The sequence below is a fragment of the Zonotrichia leucophrys genome, chromosome 27 (assembly GCF_028769735.1).
Source record: "Zonotrichia leucophrys gambelii isolate GWCS_2022_RI chromosome 27, RI_Zleu_2.0, whole genome shotgun sequence".
Lineage (NCBI taxonomy): Eukaryota > Metazoa > Chordata > Aves > Passeriformes > Passerellidae > Zonotrichia > Zonotrichia leucophrys.
Genome location: NC_088196.1, coordinates 2,601,291 through 2,628,710, shown reverse-complemented (window position 1 = coordinate 2,628,710; position 27,420 = coordinate 2,601,291). Strand labels below are relative to the sequence as shown.

Sequence of the window (27,420 nt, the reverse complement as noted above, 5' to 3'; positions counted from 1 at the left end):
GTAATGTATATTTATCTCCATGAAATGTCAATTTGTAATGTATGTTTATGTCCATGAGATGCAGATTTAAAAGCATGCTTTAATTTCTAAAATGAAAAAAATCTGAATTGAGCAGATAAATTCCACAAAGTTTTGTAATGTATATTTATCTCCATGAAATGTCAATTTGTAATGTATGTTTATGTCCATGAGATGCAGATTTAAAAGCATGCTTTAATTTCTAAAATGAAAAAATTCTGAATTGAGCAGATAAATTTCACAAAGTTCATTTCTAAAAACCCAGCAAAAAAAAAGTCTGAGGTTTTACAGAGTCTTTAAGTGGTAACTTATGGCTATGAATTTAAGCCTGGTAGTTAGGTGTCATTGTATTAATTTATTGCAGGTGGATAAGGTTCATCTTTCTTCTGCAGAATGGGAGGGAGGAATGAAACCAAACTCATGTATTTCATTCTCCTGGGCTTTCCCACCACCGGTGAACAGCAGCTGCTTCTCTTCTCCGCTTTACTTCTGGTTTATTTATTAACTGTGTTGGAAAACTTCCTCATCATTCTCATCATCCGAAATAACCACAGCCTGCAAAAACCCATGTATTTCTTCCTAGGGAATCTGTCTTTTTTAGAGATCTGGTATGTCTCTGCCATTGAGCCAAAGATGATCAGAGATGTCCTGTCCCATGACAAAAGGATTTCATTCCAGGGCTGCATGGCACAGCTGCATTTCTTTGTGACTTTGGTTTGCACTGAGTACGTCCTGCTGGCCGTGATGGCCTTCGACCGCTTTGTGGCCATCTGCAAACCCCTCAGGTACCCCCTGATCATGAGCCACAAGCTCTGTGCTCAGCTGGTGGCTGCCTGCTGGATGTGTGGTTTAACCACCTCTTCCATCAAGCTGGGCTTTATAGCCAGCCTCTCCTTCTGTGACGTGGACAAAATCAATCATTATTTCTGTGACATTTCCCCCCTCCTGAACATCTCCTGCAGCGATTCCTCTTCGGCCGAGCTCGTGGACTTCACCTTGGCCCTGCTGGTCATCATGCTGCCTCTGTGCGCTGTGGTGGCCTCCTACATCTGCATCCTCTTCACTGTGCTGAAGATTCCTTCTTCCCAGGGGAGGCAGAAGGCTTTTTCCACCTGCAGCTCCCACCTGACCGTGGTGGTTTTGTTCTACTCCACCACTCTTTTCACCTACGCCCGCCCCAAGCTCATGTACACCTACCGTGCCAACAAGCTGGTGTCAGTCCTGTACACGGTGGTTGTGCCACTTCTGAACCCTCTCATCTACTGCCTTAGAAACAAAGAGGTCAGGGTTGCCATGAGGAAGACTTTTACTTGCAGAAGAGACACCAAAGAAATCAACTGAAGGGTGCCAGAGAAGAGGGTTTGCTCATGAAGATCAACTGGCAGCATTGAGGAGGTGAAGTCAGGAGGTCCAAACTTTAATCCATGCAACCACCACTTCATACTTATTGAATTAGACCTTGATATATTTATGTATATAACATGGTTTTGACTTGAGATGTGTGGGTTTGGGGGGGGTTTTTGCTTGTTTTCCCCTTAGAATGCTGTCACCTTTTCTTAAATGTCTCCAGCTGAATGACTGCTCTGTTTATTCTACTCCACCACTCTTTTCACCTACGCCCGCCCCAAGCTCATGTACACCTACCGTGCCAACAAGCTGGTGTCAGTCCTATACACGGTGGTTGTGCCACTTCTGAATCCTCTCATCTACTGCCTTAGAAACAAAGAGGTCAGGGTTGCCATGAGGAAGACTTTTACTTGCAGAAGAGACACCAAAGAAATCAACTGAAGGGTGCCAGAGAAGAGGGTTTGCTCATGAAGATCAACTGGCAGCATTGAGGAGGTGAAGTCAGGAGGTCCAAACTTTAATCCATGCAACCATTATTCATATTTGTTGAACTAAACCTTGATATATTTATGTATATACCATGGTTTTGACATGAGATGTGTGGGTTTGGGTTTTGTTTGCTTGTTTTCCCCCTAAGTCACCCTTTCTTAAAAGTCTCCACTTGAATGACTGCTCTGTTTTTAAAGATGTTTGAAAATTCTGGAAAATGAACCCCAGATTTGCTTGTTCTACATGAAATGGAGTCCAGAAAACATTGTAAAATGCATATGAAAATCAGCTATCTATGTGTGATTTATTTAGTCCAAAATTTTGTTATTATCCCTTGAGAGAAATAGGCAGCAGCAAAGGATGGGTAATTGTAACATTCTTAGATTCCTGGTGTAGGATAAAAAGAACCATCCTCTGAAGAAGAAAATGTTTCTAATATGGTGTTAGAGAAGGAAAAATGTGAATATTCACATGGTACAGCTGCATTGTCACTTGGCCTCTGTCTCAGCTCCACAACTCCTTCATGAGTTTTTAATTTAAATTTTGCAAGGTTTGAAGTTCCTTTAATGCAGTGATTTGGCTACACACATTGACTGGTTTTAAAGCACTGATCTGAAGTGATTGTTTTGAAATAATTTTAAGAAAAATCCTTCAAATACACTGGAAAGAGGATTATCATCCAATTATTATGGGGTTTATGTACACTAATAATAATATTGTTAGATAACCTGAAAAAAAATTCATAACCCATTCAACAGAGGTTCCTTAGGGAAGGAGAGAACACAGAAAAGTGTTACACAAACACAAACCTTTTGAGAATGCAAGTTCCCTCTTGCATCTAAGCTTATTTCTGGAAGTTTTCCTAATAAACACTTTCACAAATTCAAGTACTTTTAAAGTACTGTAAATAAGTCACTACCCACAAGTAAAGAAGGTAAAACAAAGTCCAATCTCAGTTTTTGGGAAACTTTCTCTTAATCTCACTCTCTGTCTGCAGATGAGAGAAACTGATAGGAATGTATGCAAATGTAAGGTAGTTGGGGTTTAGAAGGCACTGATCAATTGTCAGTCACAAAATCTGGGAAGCCATTATATCAAGAACAGAAACATCTATTTCATGCAGATTTATTTAAAACCACGTGCCAAAACAAAGAAAATTTAATATAGTTTGCTGTAACTAAATGGGACGCTCCTGTGCTGAGAAGAATGCAAATTTGCTTTTTGAAAGACAGCCATGTCCTAGGGTGTCTGAGATACCCAAACAGGAGTTGTGGGGTGTTTTTCCCTTCCTGGGGTGTTACAGAGAAAAAAAATGAGGCCTTTGCCGGGGTCGAGCCATTTGTCGGTGAGGGGAGACTCAGACACTCAATATGAGTGATAAGCAAATTCCGTTTATTCAAGAGAGCATCAGACACTTATACAGCGAGTAATAAGCTTATGAATATTCTGTAAGCTAAGCAATCTATTGGTTAAACTATACCATCAACTCTTCCTCATTCCTTAGAAATTACATCTCTCTTTTCTCATGTCTCTTTCACTGTTTGTTATTATACCACAGCTAGGCCCAAGGTCACTGTTATCTGTGCAGGTGCAGGACTTGGAATTAGCCATGGTTTTGTACTTTTCCATTTTCTAGCAGCTAAATTCCCAACACTGGGGTGATTGCTGCACCCCAGAGCAGTGTTCCCTTGGAGGCTGGGCCCTCACCTGAACCAGATTTCAAAGTTTCAGACGTGAGTGCACTCCTGGAGTCAGAGAAGAAAGCACATTTAGTGAAAACTTGCTTTTGTTCAGAGCAGAGAACCATTATTGCTTGGGGAGAAGGCAAGGGTGTCTGTTCTATTTTGATAATCTGGAAGAGATTTTACAGCGACTTCTGTGAGCCAGAGAGAAGTTTGAGAAGAGGATCCATGTTTATCCCTGAAAGAATTTCCTACCAAAGTCCTTGACTGAGAAACCAAGAAAGAAAGAAGGATAAATAAGAGAAACCTGAACTGTCTATTCCAATGAGCACTTTCTTTGTCTCTGGTGACCAATGAGTAAAGTGTAAACTTATGAGCTTTGTAAGAATATATAAAAAGCATGCATGCCATAATAAAAACAGTTTGAAGCCTTCTGAAAATGGAATGTGGCTTTGTGCTGTCTCTGTCTCAACTACAACAGAAGGAAGCAGATTCTAATGGTTAATGAGATCTTGATTAGGTCCACAGTGTTTTGCTTAGCAGAAAAAAAAAAATCTACAAGAGGCAGGAAGGGTTCTGCATAAGAAGCAGTGAAAAAAGTAGGGGTAGAAGACACAGAAACAGCTTTACACTTTATTGCTTGTGTTTGTTATTTTATCTCTTCTATTCCTTATAGTTTTCTTCTTTTGCAGGCAAAGAAAAATGGCACAAGGGAAAAATATCTCATTTGAGATTTCAGATGTTTGCTGTGAAGGTCCAGGACTGTGGAAACTGAATCCCTGGTGTTTTTTATGTACACTTATTAAAGTATATATAAGCAGCATGCTAAGGAGAATGCTCTTAGAAGCAGTCAGAGGAAAGGCCAGTGGTGTATTGATTACAAGAGAAAAATCAGCTGAATAGAAAAAATGTTCAGTAGTTTTTGGCAATGTGTTCAAGAAACCTGAATTCCAAAAAACCAAACCTGGCTTTATAACTGTGTTACAAGGTATGTGTATTGTGGTGTGTGAAATCTGAGCTTTGCTTTGTTAATTGTGGTGACAGAACTGGATTAAAAGTTTCTGTTTTCTCTTTTTTTCATTATATAGAATGTAGTAATTATGTATACAGTTAGTTCTCCTGGAAATAAATACATTATCAGGAAGCCAGTTTTTAATGTGTCTGCATTTAGACTTTTTGTTTGATCAATCAAGGGACAGACAGATCCAGAGACTTCTCAGATGAATCAAAAATCTTCCTTTCTCACTGGCTAAAAAGTATCTCCAGCATCTTCATTCTTAGCTTGAAGTTTTTATTACCCTCTTAAAAAAGCCATTTAATTAAGCAGTAGTAATTGTTATTTCAACAAAACAATTTTGTATAGGATGTAGGATATCCTTCAATGGACAATATGTTTGAATATCATTAAATTATTTAATAAGTTTACATCTATTATACTAAAATCATTGATGCTTACACATAAAACCAGAACAAAAATAAGAATTTAAAAATAAGGTCAATTACATAAGCCAAGACCACACATCTGTTGAATGCCTGACCACAATGACACAAGATTTTGACGTTTTCTTTTACATTATTGTGGACAAAAGTATCTCTTTTTTTCTTATTCTCTTCTGGCTGGATTTATTAATTTTTATCAAAACCAGCTACTTCTAAGGGACAGTTTTTCCCCTGTTTTGAACAGGTAGGGTGAGACTAGAAGGATCACACTGTGGATGCATCTATTTCTCTCTTTTGACAATAAGGGAAGGTTTAGGAATTGTGAAAGTTGTAGACGACAACCTTGGGAAGGCTTTGAGTGCTACTTGACCTGACTGCCTAAACCCGAGCTCTCTGCACACAGAAATCCCCAGGAAAATTCACCAAAATATCTAATGAGCAAAGTTATGCAAAGAGAAATTCTTTCTCCAAATTTATTTCCCTTTCCTAACACTCGTAGGTAAATAAGAACAAAGGATTAAATAGAACAAAGGATTAAATACATTAAATACCTTCTGAGGGTACCTAGAGGTGAGGCTACATTTCAAGGACCACGGAGGGATAGCTGGAGAAATTGTTAAAAATTAATTCAAAGGTTTTAAAATATTAAGTACATGCTGGTTAAGAAAAATTACCTAATGGAAATGACAGCAAAGCAAATAAAATACCATTTCTGTCACTCAGCTTTTCAAAAAATAATAGACTTGAATTTTTTTTAAACAATTATCTAAATGAATACATTTCTTGGCTCATATATTTTCAATTGTTTTGCATCATCTGAAGCAGTATTTTTCCTTGTTCTTTTGTTTAGGGGAGAGCAATCTTGTGGGTTAGTTGCAATCTTAGGGTGAGATTATTTTCTGCCAGTTAAATCTGAAATAGGTCTTCAACTGTAGAATGAAGTGTCTGTTTTTGTTGGTCATAAAGTTTATTAAATTAAAATAGGTTGGATAAGCTGCATGCAGAATGTTTCTTTATAGTGAAGATAAGATTACAAGATTATTAGCTTACAAATTACCCTGTAGTAGTTGACAAAAATCGGCAGATATGATATATCAATAAATTTTATACCTTTTCCCATATCCCTATTTAAATTTATTAATTAATAATTAATAAAAACAATATAAATAGAATATAATTAATATATAATGCGACATACAATATATAATATATTACATTATACATCAATTATAATTATTATAAATAATATTTATATCCATTAATATATAATTTCTATTTATTACTAATATAATGGTTATAGTAATATATTATATATTATATATTACATATAATTTTAATTAATTATATATAATATTATTTTATAATATTATCTATAGATATTATTTAATTGTATTAATATTTTTAATACTAAAATGTTATTTTATATTATTTTATATAATTAATACATGTAATTTATAATGAGCATTAATTGTATTAATTTATATTTCTTATGTTTCATATATCATATATATATTGATATCACATATTGAGATATATATTGATATCATATATATTGATATCATATATTTTCTTCTTCTTCTACAATTGCTTCTCCAGGCAAACTATCTGCAATCCACTGCATCCTAATTTCCTTTTGGAAAGCCAAGATGGAAAACCACACCAGGATAAGTGAGTTCATTTTGGTGGGGTTCAAATCCCACCCAGGATCCCAAGTCCTTCTCTCAGTTCTCTTCTCCACAATGTACTTTGTCACTGTGGTGGGAAACATCTGCATGATCCTCATCATCAGGATGGAGCCCAAGCTGCACACCCCAATGTACTTCTTCCTGGGGAACCTGTCCACCTTGGACATCTGCTATTCCTCTGTCATCGCTCCCAGGGCAGCCCTGGCATTCTTGCTGGGCAGAAGGAGCATTTCCTATGCTGGCTGCGCTTCACAAATGTTCTTCTTCTCTCTCTTTGGCACAACAGAAGCTTTTTTCCTGGCTGTGATGGCTTATGATCGCTTCACTGCCATCTGCAGCCCGCTGCTCTACCAGGTGGTCATGAGCAGAAGGCTTTGTGTGCTCATGGTGGTGGGCTCCTATCTGTCAGGCTGCATCAACTGCACCATCCAGACAGGCTTCACCTTCAGCCTGTCCTTCTGTGGGCACAGAGAAATCAAGCACTTCTTCTGTGAAGTTGCTGCAGTGATCCACACCTCCTGCTCCAACACCCTCGTCAACGAGCTCGTAATGCTGGCTGTGTGTGGACCAATAATTGTGGGCACTGCCCTGGTGGTTTTTGTCTCCTACGGTTATATCATCCTCACAATCATCCAAATGCCTTCAGCTGAAAGCAGGCACAAGGCCTTCTCCACCTGCTCTTCTCACATGGTGACAATCTGCTTGTTCTTTGGGACAGTGTTCTTCATGTATGCTCAGCCTGGAGCTGCATCCTCATCACCCAGCAAGAGCAACATCGTCTCCATCTTCTACACTGTTGTTATTCCCATGCTGAACCCCTTCATTTACACCCTCAGAAACAGGGAGGTAAAAGGGGCTCTGAAAAAGCAGTTAAAAAGGAAAGGGTTTTTTAAGCACCTTTCCTGAAGCTGAGAATGAGCACAGTGTTCAATTTGTAAAATAAAGGACATCAGGACCTGAATGTAAAATAAAGGACAGGATGGAAAATAAAGGACATCAGGACCTGCTTTCAAGAGTCTTTTGTGTTTCTAGATGGTCAGTAAAAGCAGGATATATAAACAAATCTATGACAATCTAGTAATTGTTATTTCAACTAAACAATTTCTGATAGGATATCCTTCAATGGGCAATATGTTTGATTTCTATGAAATTATTTCTTAAATTTATATCTAATACACTTAAATCATTGATGCTTACCCATAAAACCAGAATAAAAATAAGAATTTAAAAGTAAGGTCAATTAAGTCAGCCAAGACCACACATCTGTTAAATAGCTGATCACAGTGACACACAATTCTGACATTTTATTTTATATTACTGTGAACAAAAGTACCTCTTTTTTTCTTATTCTTCTCTGGCTAGCTTTATTCCTTTTCTAGAGCAGATGAAAGTGAGGTTTCATTTAACTGTAATTAGATATTTACAATCCATCTGACCTGTGATTTAGAGGCCTCTTATAGCCATTCAAAAGATACCAGCATTTTAAAGCCATAATTAACATGATGGGTTGGACAATTTGAAGAGTACCTAAGTGTACTGAACATGTAAAATAGGACACAAAACTCAGATTCTGGCAGCAGAATCTGCTGCCACACCTAAATGTACTGAACATGTAAAATAGGACACAAACAGATTCTGGCACTTATTTCTGTGCACTGGAACACAGCCAGTTCAGGTTGGAGGCATTCTCACTCTGCACATCCACAGCTAAATTAAGTCAGACAAGAGTGAAGCACAGAGATGTGTCTCTGCAAATAACTCCTAAATCTCAAATATCCAAGCTGGCTCCTCGTAGAAAATCTTTTCTTAACCACAGGACATGGCACTTTCATAGAGCTGGTGGCCAGAGGGATGAGGAGAGCTGTGGTTGCTCAGTGAAGCAAGGGAGACACCAGTTCTGGAAGTGCCCAGAAAGAAACTGGACATGGCATTTGGTGCCATGATTTAACTCATGGTGGTGTTCAGTCAAACACAACAATCCTGGAGGTCTTTTCCAACTTTAATGGTTCTGTGACTGAGTGACAGACTGGAGCTGGGGGAGGGAGGATGGATGGATGGATGGATGGATGGATGGATGGATGGATGGATGGATGGATGGACGGATGGATGGATGGATGGATGGATGGATGAGCCCCGCTCTGCTCCGTTCCCTGAGTGTCCCCTCAGCTCCTGGGCCCAGGCGGTTCCCGAGTGTCCCCTCAGCCCCGGGCCGCTCCCCGTGTCCCCAGCCCGGTTCGGGCCCATTCCCGAGCACGGCCCCGGCGCTGGGATGCGCTGGCCCTTTAAGGGCCTCCGCGCCGCTAGGGGGCGCCATGCGAGGCGAGGGGCGCACGCGCGGTGGGCGCTGCTCGGCGCATGCGCGGCGCGGCAATGCGGGTGGTGGTGGGTGAGTGCGGGGCTGGGGGAGCGGGAGCGGCGGAGAGAGAGAGCGGGGCGTGAGGGTGCAGGGGCCAGAGAGAACGGCCCGTGAGGGAGCGGCGGACAGAGAGAGCGGGAGCCCGAGAGGGAGCGGCTGACAGAGAGAGAGTGGGGCCGTGAGCGAGCGGGAACCGTGAGGGTGCGGAGTCCGTGAGGGAGCGGGGGTCTGAGGGAACGGGGCCCGTGAGCAAGGGGTGGCCTGAGAGAGCGGCGGTCTGAAGGTCTGAAGTGGGGGCCGTGAGGGAGCGAGCCCGTGAGGGAGTGGGGGCCCTGATTGAGCGGAGGCCCTGAGGAAGCGGGGCCGTGAGGGAGCTGCGGCCTCAGGGAACGGGGGCCTGAGGGTGCGGGGCCGTGAGGGAGCGGCGGACAGAGAGAGCGAGGTCCGTGGAGGTGCGGGTGCCTGTGGGAGCAGGGCCGTAAGGGAGCGGGTCCCGTGAGGGAGCGGGAGTGTTGAGCGGAACGAGGTTTTGGAGACGGGCCAGGCGGGCTTGGGTTGTGGGTGCTGCCCGCTGGGTTGGAGCCAAGCCGCTGCTTCCTCCCCGGCTATGGGAGCTGGCCATGAGCGCGGGCGCTGCTGCGGTGATGCAGCCCCAGGCACGGGCTGCCTTTTCTGCAGAGGGATGATGGCACAGGAACACAGCCCTGATGTTCTGTCTCTCTCACCAGGTGGTGGAACAGGGTTCGTGGGCAGAGCCCTGACCCAGCTGCTGCGGAGCCGAGGACACCAAGTGACCCATGTGTCACGAAGAGGGGGCACGGATCGGATCAGCTGGGTATGAAATGAGAGCGGTCACAGCAGGGCAAGTGTGACAGGGCTGAGAAACCAGGCTGTGTGCCGTGGCTTTCCATGGCATGGAGGGACCCTGCCAAGGGAGGTCTGGCTCCTCTGGGTGTCCTTTTGCTGGGTGTTCCATGGGTCACAGTCATTGGAATGGGTACTGCTGTAGCTCCAAGAAGCAAAACCTTCTCCATTCGTGCTGTCTCTGCTAACGTCAGGAAGAAACTGGGTGAAGTTCTTGGCAGCCTGCTCTGCTTATTTGCAGGGAAGGCTTGAGCAGAGGGGTGGCCTGATTTGTCATCTCTGTCACCCCTGCCTAGGAGGAGCTGTCCCACTCCGGGCTGCCCCTGTGCGAAGCTGTGGTCAACTTGGCTGGTGAAAATGTCCTCAACCCTTTCCGCAGGTAACTTGATGTTCCATAGTGCTCTTGAGACAAGGTGGAGTCAAGACAAGCCAGTGTTGTCAGGGAATGGGGAAAGGGAGGAAACAACATGACCAGGAAGCTCTTGAGTTGACCTTTGCACCCTCAAGTGCCCAGAACATTTCTGTGGGCCTGGTAGGTTCTGAGAGACCTTTGGGAGAAAAGTTCCCTCCTGGATCTACAGCTGGAGGCCAGAAACATTAGTTCCACATTTCCAAAAGAACAATGGGTGGCATGCCTACATCCAAAGTCTGACTTCTGGGAGGAGCACCAGCTTTGGTGTCTAGATCCTTTGCTGACTTTGAAGGCAGTCCAAAACCTTCAGTCTTGTAAGGGAAGAGCTACCAGCTCCCAAAGTTCCCCTGCCTTTGTGCTGTAAGATGACATGTCCTCCTTTGCTGTGAGGTGAGGGGAGTTCCTGTGACCTTTCCTCAGTGCCTTGTGCAGGCTGGCCTAGAACAGAGACTGGACAAAGCTAAAGAATAAAGCAGGGATTTATTAGGAGGATGGATGGATCCACCTTGGGCAGCACAGGGCTACACCCAAGATGAACCAAAATGGTCACAAAATGCCCCACTGGTCACAGGGTCTCTCACTTTTATAAGCTCTGCTCCATTTGCATATTGGAGGTAATTGTCCAGTTAGAGAATTACAGAATAAAGAAGGGATTTGCTCAAAGGATCTCCTCCATGGATCCACCTTGGGCACTACAAGAGCCCAGCCAGGGCTGCACCCAAGGTGAACCAAAATGGTCACAGAATGGTCCCAGAATGAACCAAAATGGTCACAAAATGCACGACAATTTTGTGACCATGAGGTCTCTCACTTTTATAAGTTCTGCTCCATTTGCATATTGGAGTTAATTGTCCAATTCCAGGTTTGGCCCAGGCAGTCCCATCCTTGTTTTTCTCTCTCCAGCCCACGGGGTTTGTGCTCTTGGCCTGAGATTTGGATCATTTGTCCTTGGTCCCCAGCTGGAGCAGGAATTGTTTTGTCTCCCTGCTCTGTGCACAGAGCTCACCATCCCCTAATAGAAGCCCAGAGCCACCCACCAAGGCAGCACAGAACCTGAAAAATATAAAAACTAAAACCTGAGGCATCACCCTGTGCTTGTGAGCTGGTGTTGGCTGGGGTCCCCCTTGGTGGCAGTGTCCTGTGAGGTGTTTGATCCCTGGCTCTCCCTTTCCCAGGTGGAATGATGACTTCTGCAGGGAGGTCGTCAGCAGCCGGGTGGAGACCACGAAGGCCTTGGCCAAAGCCATCGGTGCTGCTGAGCAGCCTCCCCGTGCCTGGGTCCTCGTCACTGGCGTAGGTATTGGTTGGGCCTGGCCAAGACAGCACTCCTGCTGACCTGGATGGGCCTTGCCTGCAGACAGTTCCTCAGGAGCACCTTCTTGCCTTGAAATGTCAGCTGTATTGCCATCAGTGTCACTGTTTAGGCAAGCCTTGATAAGCTTTTAGTGCTGCCGGAGAGGAATTTGGCTCCCTGTGCTTTGTCTGGGGCAGTTCTGTGTTTTCCTGTGAAAGCCTTTAGGCATCTTGTAGAATCAATTTGTGTCAGTAAGGCCTTCTGCATAATCTCCAACTTCCTGCTTGCTGCAGTCTTTAAAGCTGAGGTTTATCTTTAAAGCTGCCATGGTTTAAACCTTCCAGCCAGCTCAGTGTGTTGTTTGTAGGCCTGTTTGGGTTTTGGGGCTGCCTGAGTGTTAGTGCATCCTGCTGAACCTGTAGAGCACATTGGTAGTTCAAAAACTTGTCAGGATCAGAGACCCTGAGCTGTTCTTGTGAGGGCGTCCCTGGTGGAGTGATCAAGCTCTCAGAATCCCAGAATGGTCTTGGGTTGGAAGGGGCCCTAAAGCAAATCCAGTGCCATGACAGGGACACCTTGCACTGTCCCAGGGTGCTCCAAACCCCATCCAGCCTGGCCTTGGGCACTTCCAGGGATCCAGGGGTGGCCACAGCTGCTCTGGGCACCCTGTGCCAGGGTGTCCCCACCCTCACAGGGTAGATTTCCTTCCTAGCAGCCAGTCTAAACTGACTTTAAATTTGAAGCAATTCCCCCTTGTCCTGGCACTCCAGGCCCTTGTAGTCTCTCTCCAGCTTTCTTATAGGTTTCCTTCAGGTACTGGAAGGTTGCAATTAGGTCTCTTTTCCAGGCTGAACAATCCCAGTTCTCTCAGCCTTTCCTCACAGGAGTTCTGGGCTCCTGGAGGCAGAGAAGGTCTGATGGGAAAGGGGGGCTTGGTGTGATCATTCAACCCTGATCCCCTTTCTGCTGTCACCCTGCAGGATTTTACCGGCCCAGCCCCACAGCTGAGTACACTGAAGACAGTGCAGGAGGGGATTTTGACTTCTTCTCACGCCTGGTGAGCTCGTGGGAGGCTGCAGCTCTCATCCCTGGGAGCCCAACTCGTGGTGTTGTGGTGAGATCAGGTGAGATGGGGCATCGTGCTTATTAATGGGGATTGCTTTACTGCTGGGAAGAGCTGGGTAAAAGGGATCAGTTCTTCTCTCTTTCCTTGTTGGGGTGCTGTTCCAGCCAGCCCCTTAAGGATTCTCCTGCTTGTTGGTGTGGGTGTGGAGGAGGTTTTGCCCTCTGGCAGCAGCACCTGGTGTCACTCTGTTCTCCCCACAGGTGTGGTGCTGGGTCGAGATGGCGGCGCAATCTCCCAGATGCTCTTGCCTTTCCGCCTGGGACTCGGAGGCCCCATGGGCTCTGGACTGCAGCCCTTCCCGTGGATCCACATCCAGGACCTGGCTGGGATCGTGTGTCACGCCCTGGAGACGGAGTCAGTGCGAGGCGTCCTCAACGGCGTTGCCCCGTCCTCGCCTGGCACCTCCAATGGCACCTTTGCCCAGGAGCTGGCGGCAGCGCTGGGGCGCCCGGCGCTGCTGCCGGTGCCCGCCTGGGCCGTGCGGGCTCTCTTTGGGGCAGAGAGGGCGGCCATGCTGCTGGAGGGACAGAGGGTGCTGCCCAAACGCACCCTGGAGAGCGGCTACCGCTTCATCTTCCCTGAGCTGCGTGCTGCTCTCAAGGACATTGTGGCTTGAGGCCTCCCCACCTGGGCTGGGCCCTGTTTGTGTGAGCCCCCCGTCAAAGAGGGGAGCCCTGCCCCCTGACACTTCCCCATCCACGTACAGCAGGGGTGAGCAATCCTCTCCCCCTTATCTCACTGTTTAGGAATCATCCCTCTTCCTGCCACCTGAGTCTTAACATCACCTGCACTTGGGGAAGGGCAGGAGCCCCTCACAGGACTGGGACTGTGGGATTGCCCATCTCCCCTTTGGCATGGTGTGCGTGTGAACTGCTGGCAAAGCAGCTGGGGGTGTCCTGACTTCTCTCCTGAGAGATGTGGCAGCAGGAAACAGTCCTAATGCTGTTGTAATTCCTCCATGGTACTGAAAGTTGCCCTTCCTGTTTTTCCCCACGATGACAGGCAAAGCAGAACAGCTAAAGTCTCTTGGTGTTGGTGGCTGTGGGAGGAGATGCATCTTAGAGTGCTGAATACAAATTGCTTGGAGACTCTGCCCTCTCTTGTGGCTGGTACCAAGTTGATGTGTCAGTACCTTCAGTTGAGTCTAATCCAGAGTTACAGCCTTCCAGGGTTGCATTCCCCTTGTGCTGTGGCAGGGATGAGGGAGAGCCCTGCTTTGCCAGCCTCTAGAGGAAAGGGTGACAGTCAGACTGTGGCCCCTGGACTGCTTTGCCTTGGCTGAGTGCCCATCTAAGCTTGAGCTCAGGAAAGCTGGGTGGTGCATCCCTGTGTGAGCTTTGGTCACAGCTTTAGTCCAAAGGAGCATTTCAGCTATTGCCTCCCTTGTGCTTACCTCACACCAGGGTGGTTTTCTTTTATTGATCCCATGAGGGGGTGCTGGTGTTCAGGTGTTCCCCCTGACTGGGCACTGAGGATATCCCAGCTGCCTGGTCTGCCTTGGGAAGCAGAACCTCTTCCCTTGTACAGCAAATTGCAATTCTGTCATCTCACAGTGACAGAAAATGCATCCATGTGCTTCCCTTGACCCACTTCCATATCCCAAAGGGGGTTACAGGGTGTGAAGTCCACAGAGCAGTGAAGTTTATTGTAGCAGTACTTCTGGGGAAATACTCCTAGTGTGATGTAAGCTGGGGCTAGAAAATTCTATTAAAAGGCACTTCAGGCAGATAAAGACCTACACTTTGCCATCCACAACAACAGCAGTCCACTCATTTCTGGTTTATGCCAGAGTAGCTGAAGGATCAGTTGTGGTGAAGTCTAGATGAGTCTCCTGTCTCTTCAGTACATACTGGAGACATCTGTGTGACATCTGTGAGCAGGCTGAGCCTGGAGTTGTGGTCTCATTCTGGCAGAGCTGAGTGATCTGCGCTGCTGCCTTGCTTTGGGGTTAGCTCTGGGCTGACTGCTGAGCTGCAACACAGTATTAAATACAGCAAGGCTTAATTCAGAGTTTTCTGTAGCAGTCGTAGTTCTGCACCATTTGTATTGTTAATCTGCTTTAAACATTCTTTCACTAATTGTAAGACACTGATTCCCTAATTAAAGTTGGTATTTCCCTTCCTTGTACCCCTTGATTTCCACTGACCATGGACTTCAGTAAAACCTTTGATTCCATTTTCCACAGTGCTCTCCTGGAGACACTGGCTGCTCCTGGCCTGCATGGGCATACCCTGCACTGGGTACAAACCAGTCTGGGCAGCTGAGTGCCAGGTGGGGAAGGGTTAAACCCAACTGGTGGCCCATCAGAACTGGTGTTCCCCAGGGCTCAGTACCTTTTAGTCCTTTTTAGTGTCTTTCACCAGTGATCTGGATGGGGAGGTGTCACCAATTGTGGTGTTGTGAGGATCCTCAGAACAAGGTGAGAGATGAGAATTGACTCCAAGTTCTCAGTAGTATGATTTATTATTTTATGGTTATATTATATTATATTATATTATATTATATTATATTATATTATATTATATTATATTATATTATATTATATTATATTATATTATACTATATTATAGTAATATACTAAAACTATACTAAAGAAAGAGAAAGGAGATATCGGAAGGCTGGACAAGAATGAATAATAAAAACTCGTGACTGACCAGAGTCCCGACACAGCTGGACTGGGATTGGTCATTAAGTTAAACAATTCACATGCTGTGTAAACAATTCTCCGAATCACATTCCAGAGGAGCAAAACATTGAGAAACTGAGGCTTCTCATCTTGCCAGGAGTAGAAATCATGAAGAAGGGGTTTTTCATAAAATACCACCATGACAAGGGGGTTGAGTGCACTCTTAGTAAGCTGGCAGGCCCAGCTTGGATGGCATTTTTGGGAGGGTGGGAAGGCTCTGCAGAGGGCTCTGGCTGGACGCATGGGGCAGTGCCAGTGGTAGGAGGCTCATCAGGGCCAAATGTTGGCTCCTGCACCTGGGTCACAACAAATCCCTGCAGTGCTCCAGGCTTAGCCCTGAGGGCCTGGAAAGCTGGAAGGACCTGGGCATGCTGGCTGACAATGGCTCAGGATGAGCTCCGTGTGCCCAGGTGGCCAAGCAGGCCAGTGGCACCATGGACACACAGAATAGAGATCCCTCAGTCAGGAAATCCTGGCTGCACTGAGCAGCAGCAGGGCGCGGCCAGACAAGTGTGGTTCCTCCCCTAAACATCCCTAGCAAACCTTGGAACCATCTGAGATGCTTTTTCCCTCCATTCCATGATGGATCCTTTATCCCCTGGGCATTAACTCTGCCTCAGGCTGTGAGCTGACCCCAGAGCTGTTCCCACTGACCCACTGGAACAGGTCCCACACCCAGCCAGGGGCTGCTGCATCTCCTGGCACAGCCCTTGGAAGAGCTGGATCAGTGTCCTTTTCTCTGCTTAGGTTCCTCTCTGGTTTCTCTACCTGCTGGTGGGTGTCTGTGCCCCTTTGTGCATGTGTAGACCAAGCTTTTATTGTATAACCAGAAAAATTCACTTTGTAAAGGAGCAGAGAAGTGTTTTAATCACTGCCCTGAAGGCTTTACTGATAAACAATCCTGTAGCAATGACTGAACTTTTTTTATTTCAAAGCACAGTTGAACACAAGCTCCAGGGCAGCAAGTTGTGAGAGTTATAATTTGAGAGTCTGTGGTTGGGAGAGTTATAATTTGCATTTTTTCATCTTGCAAAGGGAAGGAGTCACTACACTGCCATGAAAATTCCCATTTTAGTTCTGCTCCAATTATCACAAAGTTCCTTCATCTGCTCATGTCCTCATCCACATGACGTGAAGCACTACAAGAACTTTTTAATTAGCCCCAAGGTGACAAAATCTAGTTTTGCTAATTATATTATTGTTATTCTTTTTTGAATGACCAGAAGCGCAATGTGATTTGGGATTTTGCTTTCTTTTTGAATCCCATCATTTCCCTTCACAAAGGCATCATGAATTCTATAAGGGAAGGTTGTTGGAGTCCTCTGTTGGAGGTAGGTTTGCAATCATCTCCTCTGAGTAGAGCTGTGCTGTTTTATCTTGTAATTTGAGAATGAATTCTTGTAGCCTGTGTGAAGTTGGATCACAGAAACAGGAGTTTGCTGAAGGTATTTCCTCTTTCTGCCAAAAATACTGCAAGGATGAATAATTCCACACGCTGCCTGTGGCAATGATTATATTGTGAAAGAGGAAATTACCTGAAAATGCTTGTTTATCACTTTTAATATATAATCTTACTTAACAGAGTCAGCTTCCATGTGTTGGGAGAGGTCTGAGGGAAGGCAGGCATGACTCAGCTGTCTCAGCATTTCTGTATTTCAGGTTTTTGCTGCAGCTCAGTCTTACTTTTGTGTTAGGGGGATTACTGAGACAAAAGAGAAAGGTTGGATTAGAGTTGAAAGCAAATTGCTTTTTTCTCTCCTCCAAGATTCTGTGAAAATACTATTTTTAAATGGGAAATGAGAACAAAGAATCTACAGTATCAACTGTGGATTGTTAGAAAATGTGATTTCCTACCAAAAGTGGTTTTCCTTTTTGGATCTGTGGAAAAAGATCTGCAATTTTCAAGCAGAAAATAGGATTAATTATTTAAGGCTTTAAAATGGAATTATGCACTGACACTAAGGAGGAAACTGTTATGGGAAAAAATTACAGTATCCCTGCAGAGTATTCACCAGAGGGAATGGAAATGTGCAGAGAGTTCTTGTTTCTACAGTTCTCTGAAATTCCATTTTGGCAATAGTTTAACAGTTTATAGGGGAAAATAAAAAAGCTGTGGTTTATTGTAAAAAATTAGATTTTTGTTTCAGCAGCCAAGTAGAAGTAATAACTTCCCATCAGGGAAATGGCTCTGTCACCTTGGGCTGTGGGTGCAGGTGAGCAGCTGCCTTTTCTCTTAGAACTTCCCCAGAGTGTCTCCAAATTCACTGAATTTAATGCATGGAGAGAAGAGAAATCTCTGTGGAAACCTTTCAGCAGAATTCCTGCACCAGGGAGCGGCCTACAAGAGAAACAGAGAGAGATTTTACACAAATTCATGTGGTGACAGGAGTTGAGGACAGGAAAATGGAGGAAGGAGTCAGTACTCTGGATGGCAGGGCAGGAATTTGTAGGGAGAGTTTGGAGAAATAGTTTGGCATGAATGTTATGAAGTCTGACATAAGTAAATATTCATCCTGCTTCTGGGAGAGGACAAGCCTGTGCAATCAGCACAGGCTGGAGGCCAGGGAGCAGCTTTGTAGATAATTGTCATAGTTGAGATAATACAAAGCAACACTCCATTTTCAGAAGGTTTCAAACCCAGTTTTATTATAGCCTGCATGCTTTTTATACATTCTTATAAAACTCACAAGTTTACACTTTACTCAATTTACTCAGACAAACAAAGTGCTCATTAGAATAGACAGTTGAAGTTTCTCTTATTTATCCTTCTTTCTTTGTTTCTATGTCAATGACCTTGGAAGGAAATTCTTTCAGGGGTAAACATGGATCCTTTCCTCAAATTTCTCTCTGGCTCACAGGAATTGCTGTAAAATCTCTTCCACAGATAGTGACCCTGGCAAACAGCTGAACAGGAGATGGGAATGTGCTCCTCTGTCATAGAGGGTGAAGCTTCAGCTCTGCCAGCAGAGCTCTGGCCAGGTAGTGCAGGGAAATTATCCCAGCCCTGCTCAGTGCAGGGAACTGATCCCAGCCCTGCTCAGTGCAGGGAACTGATCCCAGCCCTGCTCAGTGCAGGGAACTGATCCCAGCCCTGCTCAGTGCAGGGAACTGATCCCAGCCCTGCTCAGTGCAGGGAACTGATCCCAGCCCTGCTCAGTGCAGGGAAATTATCCCATCCCTCCCCAGTGCAGGGAAATTATCCCAGCCCTGCTCAATGCAGGGAACTGATCCCAGCCCTGCTCAGTGCAGGGAAATGATCCCAGCCCTGCTCAGTGCTGGACTGGGTCAAGACCAGCACTCCAGGACAAGAAGGACAGTCATACACACACTGCACTGACTTCCTTGGAGGGTGTCCAAATTAATCATGGGCTGGATCACATGGCATTCAAGGAGAGGCTGGGAGAAATGGGTTTGTTCACCCATACAGAAGAGAAGGCTGAGGGGAACCTGATTTCTGTGTATAACTAGCTGATGAGATGAAGATAGAGAGCAGATAGAGCCTTCCTGGAGGTGTACAACAATAAGATGAAAGGCAACAGACACTAATTGGAACATCCTAAGTTCTCACTGAATAGAAGGGAATTTGGTTTTTTGTTTTGCTTTGTTTTGTTTGGTTATATACTTGAAACATCCACAGAGTTTGTGAGATTTGGTGACTTCCAGAAATCCCTCCTGGATTAATAATAAATTATTCTATGATTTTGTGTTTTATTAATTCTGTAGTCCAACACAAATTTATAGTAATTTTTATTTTATTTTTTTAGTAATTTTTTTTTTTATTGCTCTTGTTTGTGCAGGGATAAAGAATGGAATCAAAGAACATCACCACCACTGTGACAGAATTTGTCCTGTTGGGCCTGACACAGAGCCACAAGGTGCAGTATTTTCTCTATGTGATCTTCTTTCTCATCTATGTGATGACCTGGCTGCTGAACTTCACCATCATGGCCACTGTGGCTGTGGACCGCCACCTCCACACCCCCATGTACTTTCTCCTGGCCAACCTCGCCTTCCTTGACATCAGTGACTCCTCAGTCAACACTCCCAAGCTGCTGTCAGGCCTCCTCACCCAGCACAAAGTCATCTCCTTCCACCAGTGCTTCCTCCAGATGTTCTTCTTCCATTTCATTGCAGGTGCAGTGGCATTTCTGCTCCTGGCCATGATGGTGGATCGCTACGTGGCCATCTGTGAGCCCCTGCGCTACCTGTGCATCATGAGCTGGAGCACCTGCACAGGCCTGGTGGCAGCTGCGTGGCTGGGTGGGTTTCTCCATTCCATCACACAAACTGGCCTTCTCCTCCAGCTGCCATTCTGTGGCCCAAATGTACTGGACAATTTCTACTGTGACATCCCCCAGGTCATCAAACTGGCCTGCACTGACACTCGCGTGGCTGAGCTGCAGATGGTGTTTAACAGTGGAATGATCCTCATCAGCCTTTTTGTGATCTTGATTATTTCTTACATTGTCATCTTGCTGAAGATAAGGACGTGCATCACGGAAGGGAAGAGAAAAGCTCTGTCCACCTGTGGAACACAGATAACTGTTGTGAGCTTAATATTCATCCCCTGCATCCTCACCTATGCCCAGCCTTATAAGAAATCCCCTGGGGACAAGGTGGCCTCTGTTGTTTTCACTGTGGTCACCCCAATGCTAAACCCAATGATCTACACACTCAGAAACACTGAGATGAAAAAGGCCATCAGGAGAACGCTGGGGAAAATATTTCTGTCAGCAGGAAAGCAGAAACCGGAGCGGACAGCAGATCCAAAGTTATCAAATGTGATGCTCCCATGACAAAACTGTGCTCATCACTGATATTCCTGTGTAAAAGAATGTGAGGTGCCCCTGACTCTGGGAATGATTGGTGTCTGACTCTATTGATTCAGAATGCTGAACAATTGCTTTAATAGACTATACTATATTACACTGGATAAAGTTTTCTTTGTCCCTTCAGTGTTTTGGTTGTTTCTGGCACCATCAAATCTGGTGTTCCCATGACAAAATTGTTCATCACTGATATTCCTGTGTAAAAGAATGTGGGGTGCCCCTGACTCTGGGGATGATTGGTATTTGACTCTATTGATTCAGAGTGCTGAACAATCGCTTTAATAAACTATACTATATTACATTAAATAAAGTTTTCTTTGTCTCTTCAGTGTTTTGGTTGCTTCTGGCTCCAAGGGTGATAATCATAGAATTGTGGCAGCAGCAGTGCCAACTCAGGTGCCTTAGTTAAAGCTCTAAGATGCATGAATTTATTTATAATTATTTATTGTATTTATTATTTATTGTAACTTATATAATTCTGAACCATATGGCCTCTAGAAGCCATTGTCTAGAATTCTCCAGATCCCTTATTAATTCAAAAATTCAATAAATCAAATAATTCTTTCTTTCTTTCTTTCTTTTCTTTCTTCTTTCTATTTCTCTTTCTTTCTATCTCTTTTTCTCTATCATTTCTTTCTTCTTTCTTTTTTATTTCTTTCTTTCTTTCTTTCTTTCTTTCTTCTCTTTCTTTCTTCTTCTTTTCTTTCTTTCTTTCTTTCTTTCTTTCTTTCTTCTTTTCTTCTTTCTTTCTCTTTCTTTCTTTCTTTTCTTTCTTTCTTTCCTTCTTTTCTTCTTTCTTTTTTCTTTCTTTTCTTTCTTCTTTTCTTTTCTTTTCTTTTCTTTCTTCTTCTTTCTTTTTTCTTTTCTTTCTTTTCTTTCTTTCTTTCTTTTCTTTCTTTCTTTCTTTCTTTCTTTCTCTTTCTTTTCTTTTCTTTTCTTTCTTTTCTTTTTTTCTCTCTCCCTTCCATTCTATACTACATAGACACATGTATATTAATAACCCCCTTGTAATGCAAACAAAAAATTAAACTCAGTGCTGACCTTTAATGTCATAAGCTGAAATAAAGAAGCAGCACATTCCAACAATGCTAAAACTTCTTTATGTGGTTCTAAAGTGAAGAACCAAGTACTGCACCAGCAACACACAGCTAATGACTAATTTAGCTGTTTTCTTGGAGCTTCCTTAAGGAGATCAAGTGCACCCATGGCAGGAGGTGATTTGATAGAACCATAAACTATGGCAGCATGTTGAGCTCAGCAGCCCATTTAAATCAGGACCAATTTTTGCCAGAAAAAGTTAATTAATTAGTTATTAAATACCCCTTCACACAGACTTCTGAAAATAATTAATAGAAAGAAATTAACATGTTAAAATATATGATTTTTTAAATGCATTCTTCCTTAAAATGCTAGAATCAATAGTTCACATATCGGGGCTGGGGAGATGAATCCAGGCACAAACTTCTGCTCTGGTCTATTTGTGAAGCTGGAATCCACTGAATGACATAATTTAACCAGAATTTCCCTTTTTTATAGAGGAAACAGGATGGTGCAAGTGTGAGCTCAGCTCTAGCAAAACCCACGGCTGTGGTCCTTAGGGACCAACAATCAGGGCTCCTTGCTAGAGGTGAAATTCTGATTTACACCAGCTAAAAACCTGCTTTGTTTCCTACCCCACCTCAGTTTCTGTTTGGGGTATTCTTTGTGCACATGTGGAAACAGGAAACAGGAGAGATGAACTCAGGAAAACCAGAAAGTTGCTGATAGTGCTTGGTGGGAGGGCACTGCAGCAGGAATAAAAAAGGTTTATTCCAAATGGATGAGTGATTGTGGATGTCTCATTCTCCTTGGATCAGAGGTCTGAAATATCTTTAAAAGAGGCAAATTAAAAGCTTTAACCATTTGGAATGTAAAGTCCCTTAAAGTGATTAACACTATTGTTATTATACTAGAGTAATAAACTTTATTATTTTTAAGAAATGCTTTTTTTCAGTATTATCTTTTTGAGAAAAAAAAACAAGAAAAAAAATTTCTCTGTTTTTACAGAGGTAAAAGTAAATCAGCTCCCAGAAGCAAAGTCTGTAGAAATGTAAATGAAGTTTCATTAACTCTTTCTCCAGTGTTCCAATTATGAAGAAAAGAGAGTTTCAACAATACAGAGACAAATTAAGCTCCCTGGAGGAGTCTAAACAAACAACATTGCCCAATGCAATTAACACTCTGTCATTAACTGTGGTTGTGAAGTTTGTGAAGTCAGGCAATGACTTCATCCTGAGATGACTTACTTTGCTTTCCTCTTTTACAAGCAAACTAAACCAAAAAAAAGAACATTATACTCAATTTTAGTGCCCTTTTCTGCCTTTATGTCCAGTCAGATGAAACAGAGACACCTCAGAGCTCAGCATGGCCACATTGGTAGTGAAGATTTCTTTTTCTTGACCTCATTATGGAAAGTAAAGTTTGAATGCTGCAGGCTCTGGCCCAGGCTATTCACCGAGCCAGAGCACCTCTTGTATCCAGAATAAACCTCAAAACCCTCCCAGATAAATACTCCCAGGTTGTAGCAGCCCTTTTCTCTGTGTGCTAATCCTCTGGAAATTCTTCTTTTCATGCCTGGATGAATTTCTCCAGCTGGGATTTCCAGAATGCTCTTATCCCATGCAGTGCTTGGAGGGTGTGGGCACTGCACTGCATTAAATGCTGAGTTCTTGCTGGAAATAAGGAATTTCCTCCAGTTAATCTTCCTTTCCTTCCCTTTCCCAACACCTTAAATGAAAACCACAAGGCTCTGAAAGAAGTGAACTGATTTCCTTATCACTGTCATTCAGTGAACCTCTTTTCTGCCAGAAGGAATGGAAAATATATAAAAAGGAAAAAAAAGGCAGCGCAAAACATGTAGTCCCTATCAATTAGTGTTTGCCTAGCCTGGAAAATTCACAATAAAATTATTTCTTCAGTGAGAGGGTGAGGAGAACTCCTGCAATGAAGTGAGGGGTTGCAGCCTGGATACCTGAATTAGACATGGGAAGTGCTCAGCTTTAGAAGAAATGTCTGGTATATATATTTTGTACTTTAAGGAAGAAATGGAGATTAAAATTCTAAATAATTTACTTCTGAAGCAAAGAATAAAGACAAAATATTTAAAAGTGTGAAACAGATCTTTGTGCCTATAGTTTCCCCATAGCTAGTAAACCATCAGGACTCACCAAAAACGGAAATAAGATTTTTAATCCACACATTCATGGAGAAGAAAATCATCAGGGTGTAAATGAGGGTGTTTAAAGTGGGAATTACAGTTGTGTATATGAGAGCCAGGACTTTCTTAGCCTCCTGTGAATCACTGGATTTTGGCTGTAAGTAAATCAAAGTCCCGCTGGCGCAGTACAACGTTATCATATTTCTGCTTTAGAAGAAATGTCTGGAATTTATATTGTACTAAGGAAGAGATGGAGATAGAAATTCTAAATAATCTGCTTCTGAAGCAAAGAATAAACACAAAATATTTACAAGTGTGAAACAAAACTTTGTGCCTGTAGTTTCCCCTGAGTTAGTAAACCATCAGAACTCACCAAAAATGGAAATAAAGTTTTTAATCCACACATTCATGGAGAAGAAAAATCTTTATTTCTTCATCAACACAGCCATCCCCCTGATTAGTACTTCTTTGACTTCTTTATTTCTCAGGCTGTAAATGAGGGGGTTTAAAGTGGGAATTACAGCTGTGTATATGAGAGCCAGGACTTTCTTAGCCTCCTGTGAATCACTGGATTTTGGCTGCAAGTAAATCAAAGTCCCGCTGGCGCAGTACAACGTTACCACGGTAAGGTGCGAGGAACAGGTGGAGAAGGTCTTGTGCCTGCCCTCTGCAGAGGAGATCCTCAGGATGCTGGAGACGATGCAGGTGTAGGACAGCAGGATGAGGCAGAAGGGCGTGAAGATGACGAGCACGGTGGCCGAGATCAGCTGGCGCTCGTAGCGCGACGTGTCCGCGCACGAGAGCAGCACCAGCGGCGGGATGTCACAGAAGAAGTAGTTGATGCTCCTGGGCCCGCAGAAGGGCAGGGTGAACACCCAGGCTGTCTGCACCACCGACACCACCTGGCCACTGCAGCAGCAGAGCAGCACCATGGAGAGGCAAGCCCTGGTGCTCATGATGGCCGGGTACCTCAGCGGGCGGCACACGGCCACGTAGCGGTCGTAGGCCATGGCTGCCAGCAGGTACCACTCAGTGGACGCCAAGAAAACCACACAGTAGAGCTGTGTGACACAGCCCAGGTAGGAGATGCTCCTGTCCTCTGACAGGGTGCTCACCAGCATCTTGGGGACCACCACTGAGGCTGTGGAAATATCCAGGACGGACAGGACGCGGAGGAAGAAGTACATGGGCGTGTGGAGGGTGGGGTGAGCTGTGGCCATGCAGATGAGGAGGTTCCCAATGAGAGTCATGCTGTAAACGAAGCAGATTGTGAAGAACAGCAGGTGCTGGAGTTCTGGGCGGCTGGACAACCCAGAGAGGATGAATTCACCCAGCAGGGTGTGGTTTCCTGCATCTTGTTCCTCTGCTGGCTCCATCTGGGAGGAATCAGAGAGACTGTCAGACCAGGATCACACTGCTTCCAACCAGGAGCAGCCTCCCGGGGCTGCCTGGAGAGCTGCTGGATCAAAGAGTGGAAGTCTAGAGCAGGCTGGGCTGAGCACACTGAGAAGGCAGTGGCTGGAAGTGTGTGGTGCCAGCGCCCTCCAAGTGTCATTGTTTGGTGGTGTCCCCAAGCCTTTGACCAAGAGGAGCTGGCACTGAAGGGGTGGCTCCATCATGGGTGCAGGGTTAATGCTGAGGATCTGCTTTCCCCCCAGATGTCAGGTCTGTGCTCCCAGCTGCTCCCAGGAAATGCCCAGGTGAAAACTGAAACACCCACAGACCACAGGAAGGAAGAAAAACCCTTGTGCTACCTTAGGAGCAGTGGGCAATGCTCCTTGCACTCTGTTTCTCCTCCTGAGTGGGCTGACAGGGCAGGCAGCCTCCCTCCAGGACATCTGAAGTTCAGAGCAACCCAAATTCAGATGACAGCCAGGGCAGTTGAGGCTGTGGGAGGCTTTGGCTCACATTCACATCAATCCCCAGCTTCCAGGGGGACAGAAATTCTTCCAAGAGCCCAAAAATACTTCCAGGAGCCCAGCTGTGGGGAAACCACTCCCGAATGGAGCAAGCAGAAGCTGTGAAAAGAAGTCCTAAGCCAACTCCTGCCCACCAAAACACCACAGAGCAAAGAAATCAGCACCAAATTAAACCAAATAAAAATTTGTGTCTATAGGCAGGCAAAGGAGAAGGAATAATTCAAGGCAGAGGTACCCATGGGGAATGATGAGGAAATGCAGAGGGAGAAGCTCAGGACCATCCATTCATGACTCACATGGCCTCGTTCCTGTGTGAGGGATGGTCACAAAGTGCTGCACCAGCTCTGTTTCCTCACTGCCCAGGATGGGAAACTGAGGCACTGAAAGAGAGGAGATCAGCCTGCCACAGAGGAGAAAGGATGGTGAATTCTGTGTCCTTCAGGCTCAGCATCTTTCACCAAAGGGGCCACCAGGCACTGCCCTACAGCAGCAAATCTCAAGGCACAAAATGAATTTTGGCACCAGAAATGTGGCCATGAACACTGGGGGAAGCACCTTTGGCTCTGTACACACAAGGAACAATCAGCAGAGGTGGCACACAGAGAAGGACACAGCTCAAAACCAGAGCACTCCCCCAGCTCTGCCATCACCAACCACCCTTGGGCTGCTCTGTAGATGATATTGCCCCTGACGAGGGGAGAGGAATGATGCATCTGACTCCATCTTATCAGAAGGCTAATTAATTACTTTATTATACTATATTATTCTATACTATATTACTATACTATATTACACTATTACTATATTACACTATATTATTACTATATTACACTGATTATCTATATTACACAATATTACACTATATTATCACATATAAACTATATGACTATATTACACTATATACAGTTATTATTACATTATATCATTATCTTTACATATATTGCCTCCCCCCAACAAGGAGAAGAATGATGCATCTGACTCCATCTTATCAGAAGCTAATTTACCTATTTATTATTATACTATATTATTCCTATTACTATATATATATATTATATATTACACTACATTTTATATTACACTATATTTTTACTATATTATACTATATTACACTATTTTATTATTATATTACATTATATTATTACAATATTACAATATATTATTGTTATATTATTACTATATTCCCTCCCCCAACAAGGAGAGAGAAATGATGCATCTGACTCCATCTTATCAGAAAGCTAATTAATTACTTTATTATATTATATTATTCTATATTATATTACATTATATTAAATTACATCACAGCAGCCTCTGTTTTACTGACAGTTCATCTTTAATTCCCTAATTCAGAACACCTCTCAGAAACAACTCTCAATTTATGTAATTTGTGTAAAAATGAGTGAACATCTTTTTGTAATAAGTTTTAGCCTTAGATCTTCCTTGGATTTTCTCTATACATTCACAATAGAGATTTTGAAGCAAAGTGTCCTACCTGCAGCAATTCTGCTATCCAGTGCCTCCAAAATGGCTCATTCCAATTTTGATAGAAGTATTTCCCTTGTTTTCTTACATTAGGAATGGTGTTGGGCTGATGATTCCTACAGTCAGATTACACTGCAGATTAAAAATGCTTTTAAATTATTTTAATTATTTAAAATTATTTTACATGCAGATGCTCTTCTGCCACAGCTGGAATAATCTATTGACATCATCACATGGCATGCACCATAGAAAGTCAGCCAAGGACTTGTCTCACAGAGAGGAGGAAAAGGAATTTGTTAGATTTGTTTCAACTCAGTTGAAAGCTGAGAGGCATCTCTATTTTTTGCCCATGAAGGGAACAGCTGAGCTGCCTCTGCTGCTTAAATAGAGTCTCTTGAAATCCCCAAATCCCCTAGAGGTGGGGTTGATTTAATCTGGTTTCAGAGCTGTCAGGGATGGTTGTTCAGGGCTGTGCTCTCTCTGTGGGCAAGGGGATGCAGCAAACATCCTCACACCAGCACTGAGATGCTGTTCTGGATGGAGCCCTCCCACACTGTCTGGAAAATGGGACGAGAGGGACTCCTGCACACACAGGAAT

General features: G+C 44.0%; 5 protein-coding genes across 6 annotated transcripts; 4 read left to right on the top strand and 1 right to left on the bottom strand.

The window, feature by feature from the left end:
- The first annotated feature begins 411 nt into the window (after nt 1–411).
- Nucleotides 412–1,359, top strand: LOC135458311 (olfactory receptor 6Y1-like). The gene has a single exon (XM_064733374.1). It carries the CDS (start codon nt 412–414, stop codon nt 1,357–1,359), a length of 948 nt encoding a protein of 315 aa, XP_064589444.1.
- A 5,260-nt stretch (nt 1,360–6,619) lies between these two features.
- LOC135458310 (olfactory receptor 9S13-like) lies at nt 6,620–7,567 on the top strand. The gene has a single exon (XM_064733373.1). It carries the CDS (start codon nt 6,623–6,625, stop codon nt 7,565–7,567), a length of 945 nt encoding a protein of 314 aa, XP_064589443.1. The 5' UTR covers nt 6,620–6,622.
- Nucleotides 7,568–8,998: 1,431 nt separating this feature from the next.
- SDR39U1 (short chain dehydrogenase/reductase family 39U member 1) lies at nt 8,999–14,840 on the top strand. Its single transcript, XM_064733777.1, has 6 exons — nt 8,999–9,047; nt 9,746–9,852; nt 10,178–10,260; nt 11,469–11,590; nt 12,568–12,711; nt 12,914–14,840. The coding sequence occupies exons 1-6, from the start codon at nt 9,017–9,019 to the stop codon at nt 13,327–13,329; spliced, it is 903 nt and encodes a 300-aa protein (XP_064589847.1). The 5' UTR covers nt 8,999–9,016; the 3' UTR covers nt 13,330–14,840.
- A 1,739-nt stretch (nt 14,841–16,579) lies between these two features.
- Nucleotides 16,580–20,481, top strand: LOC135458555 (olfactory receptor 4D9-like). The gene is made up of 2 exons (XM_064733768.1): nt 16,580–16,730; nt 19,197–20,481. The coding sequence occupies exon 2, from the start codon at nt 19,206–19,208 to the stop codon at nt 20,193–20,195; it is 990 nt and encodes a 329-aa protein (XP_064589838.1). The 5' UTR covers nt 16,580–16,730; nt 19,197–19,205; the 3' UTR covers nt 20,196–20,481.
- Nucleotides 20,482–23,849: 3,368 nt separating this feature from the next.
- LOC135458559 (olfactory receptor 10A5-like) lies at nt 23,850–27,366 on the bottom strand. 2 transcript variants are annotated; one of them, XM_064733774.1, is made up of 4 exons: nt 27,336–27,366; nt 26,833–26,938; nt 25,640–25,743; nt 23,850–24,800 (listed from the first exon to the last, which is right to left on the bottom strand). In XM_064733774.1, the coding sequence occupies exon 4, from the start codon at nt 24,798–24,800 to the stop codon at nt 23,850–23,852; it is 951 nt and encodes a 316-aa protein (XP_064589844.1). In that variant the 5' UTR covers nt 25,640–25,743; nt 26,833–26,938; nt 27,336–27,366. The 2 variants fall into 2 exon arrangements, with proteins under 2 accessions (XP_064589844.1, XP_064589843.1); XM_064733773.1 differs by having other exon boundaries at nt 25,640–25,723.
- Between the last annotated feature and the right edge of the window lie 54 nt (nt 27,367–27,420).

What these genes read in the sequence shown, in the direction of transcription:
- LOC135458555 (XM_064733768.1), top strand. Translation starts at nt 19,206, where the DNA reads ATGGAATCAAAGAACATCACCACCACTGTGACAGAATTTGTCCTGTTG.
- LOC135458311 (XM_064733374.1), top strand. Translation starts at nt 412, where the DNA reads ATGGGAGGGAGGAATGAAACCAAACTCATGTATTTCATTCTCCTGGGC.
- LOC135458310 (XM_064733373.1), top strand. Translation starts at nt 6,623, where the DNA reads ATGGAAAACCACACCAGGATAAGTGAGTTCATTTTGGTGGGGTTCAAA.
- SDR39U1 (XM_064733777.1), top strand. Translation starts at nt 9,017, where the DNA reads ATGCGCGGCGCGGCAATGCGGGTGGTGGTGG. An exon ending in GGCAATGCGGGTGGTGGTGG is followed by an intron (nt 9,048 to 9,745) that starts GTGAGTGCGGGG and finishes CTCTCTCACCAG; the next exon opens with GTGGTGGAACAGGGTTCGTG. An exon ending in GGTCCTCGTCACTGGCGTAG is followed by an intron (nt 11,591 to 12,567) that starts GTATTGGTTGGG and finishes GTCACCCTGCAG; the next exon opens with GATTTTACCGGCCCAGCCCC.
- LOC135458559 (XM_064733774.1), bottom strand. Translation starts at nt 24,800, where the DNA reads ATGGAGCCAGCAGAGGAACAAGATGCAGGAAACCACACCCTGCTGGGT.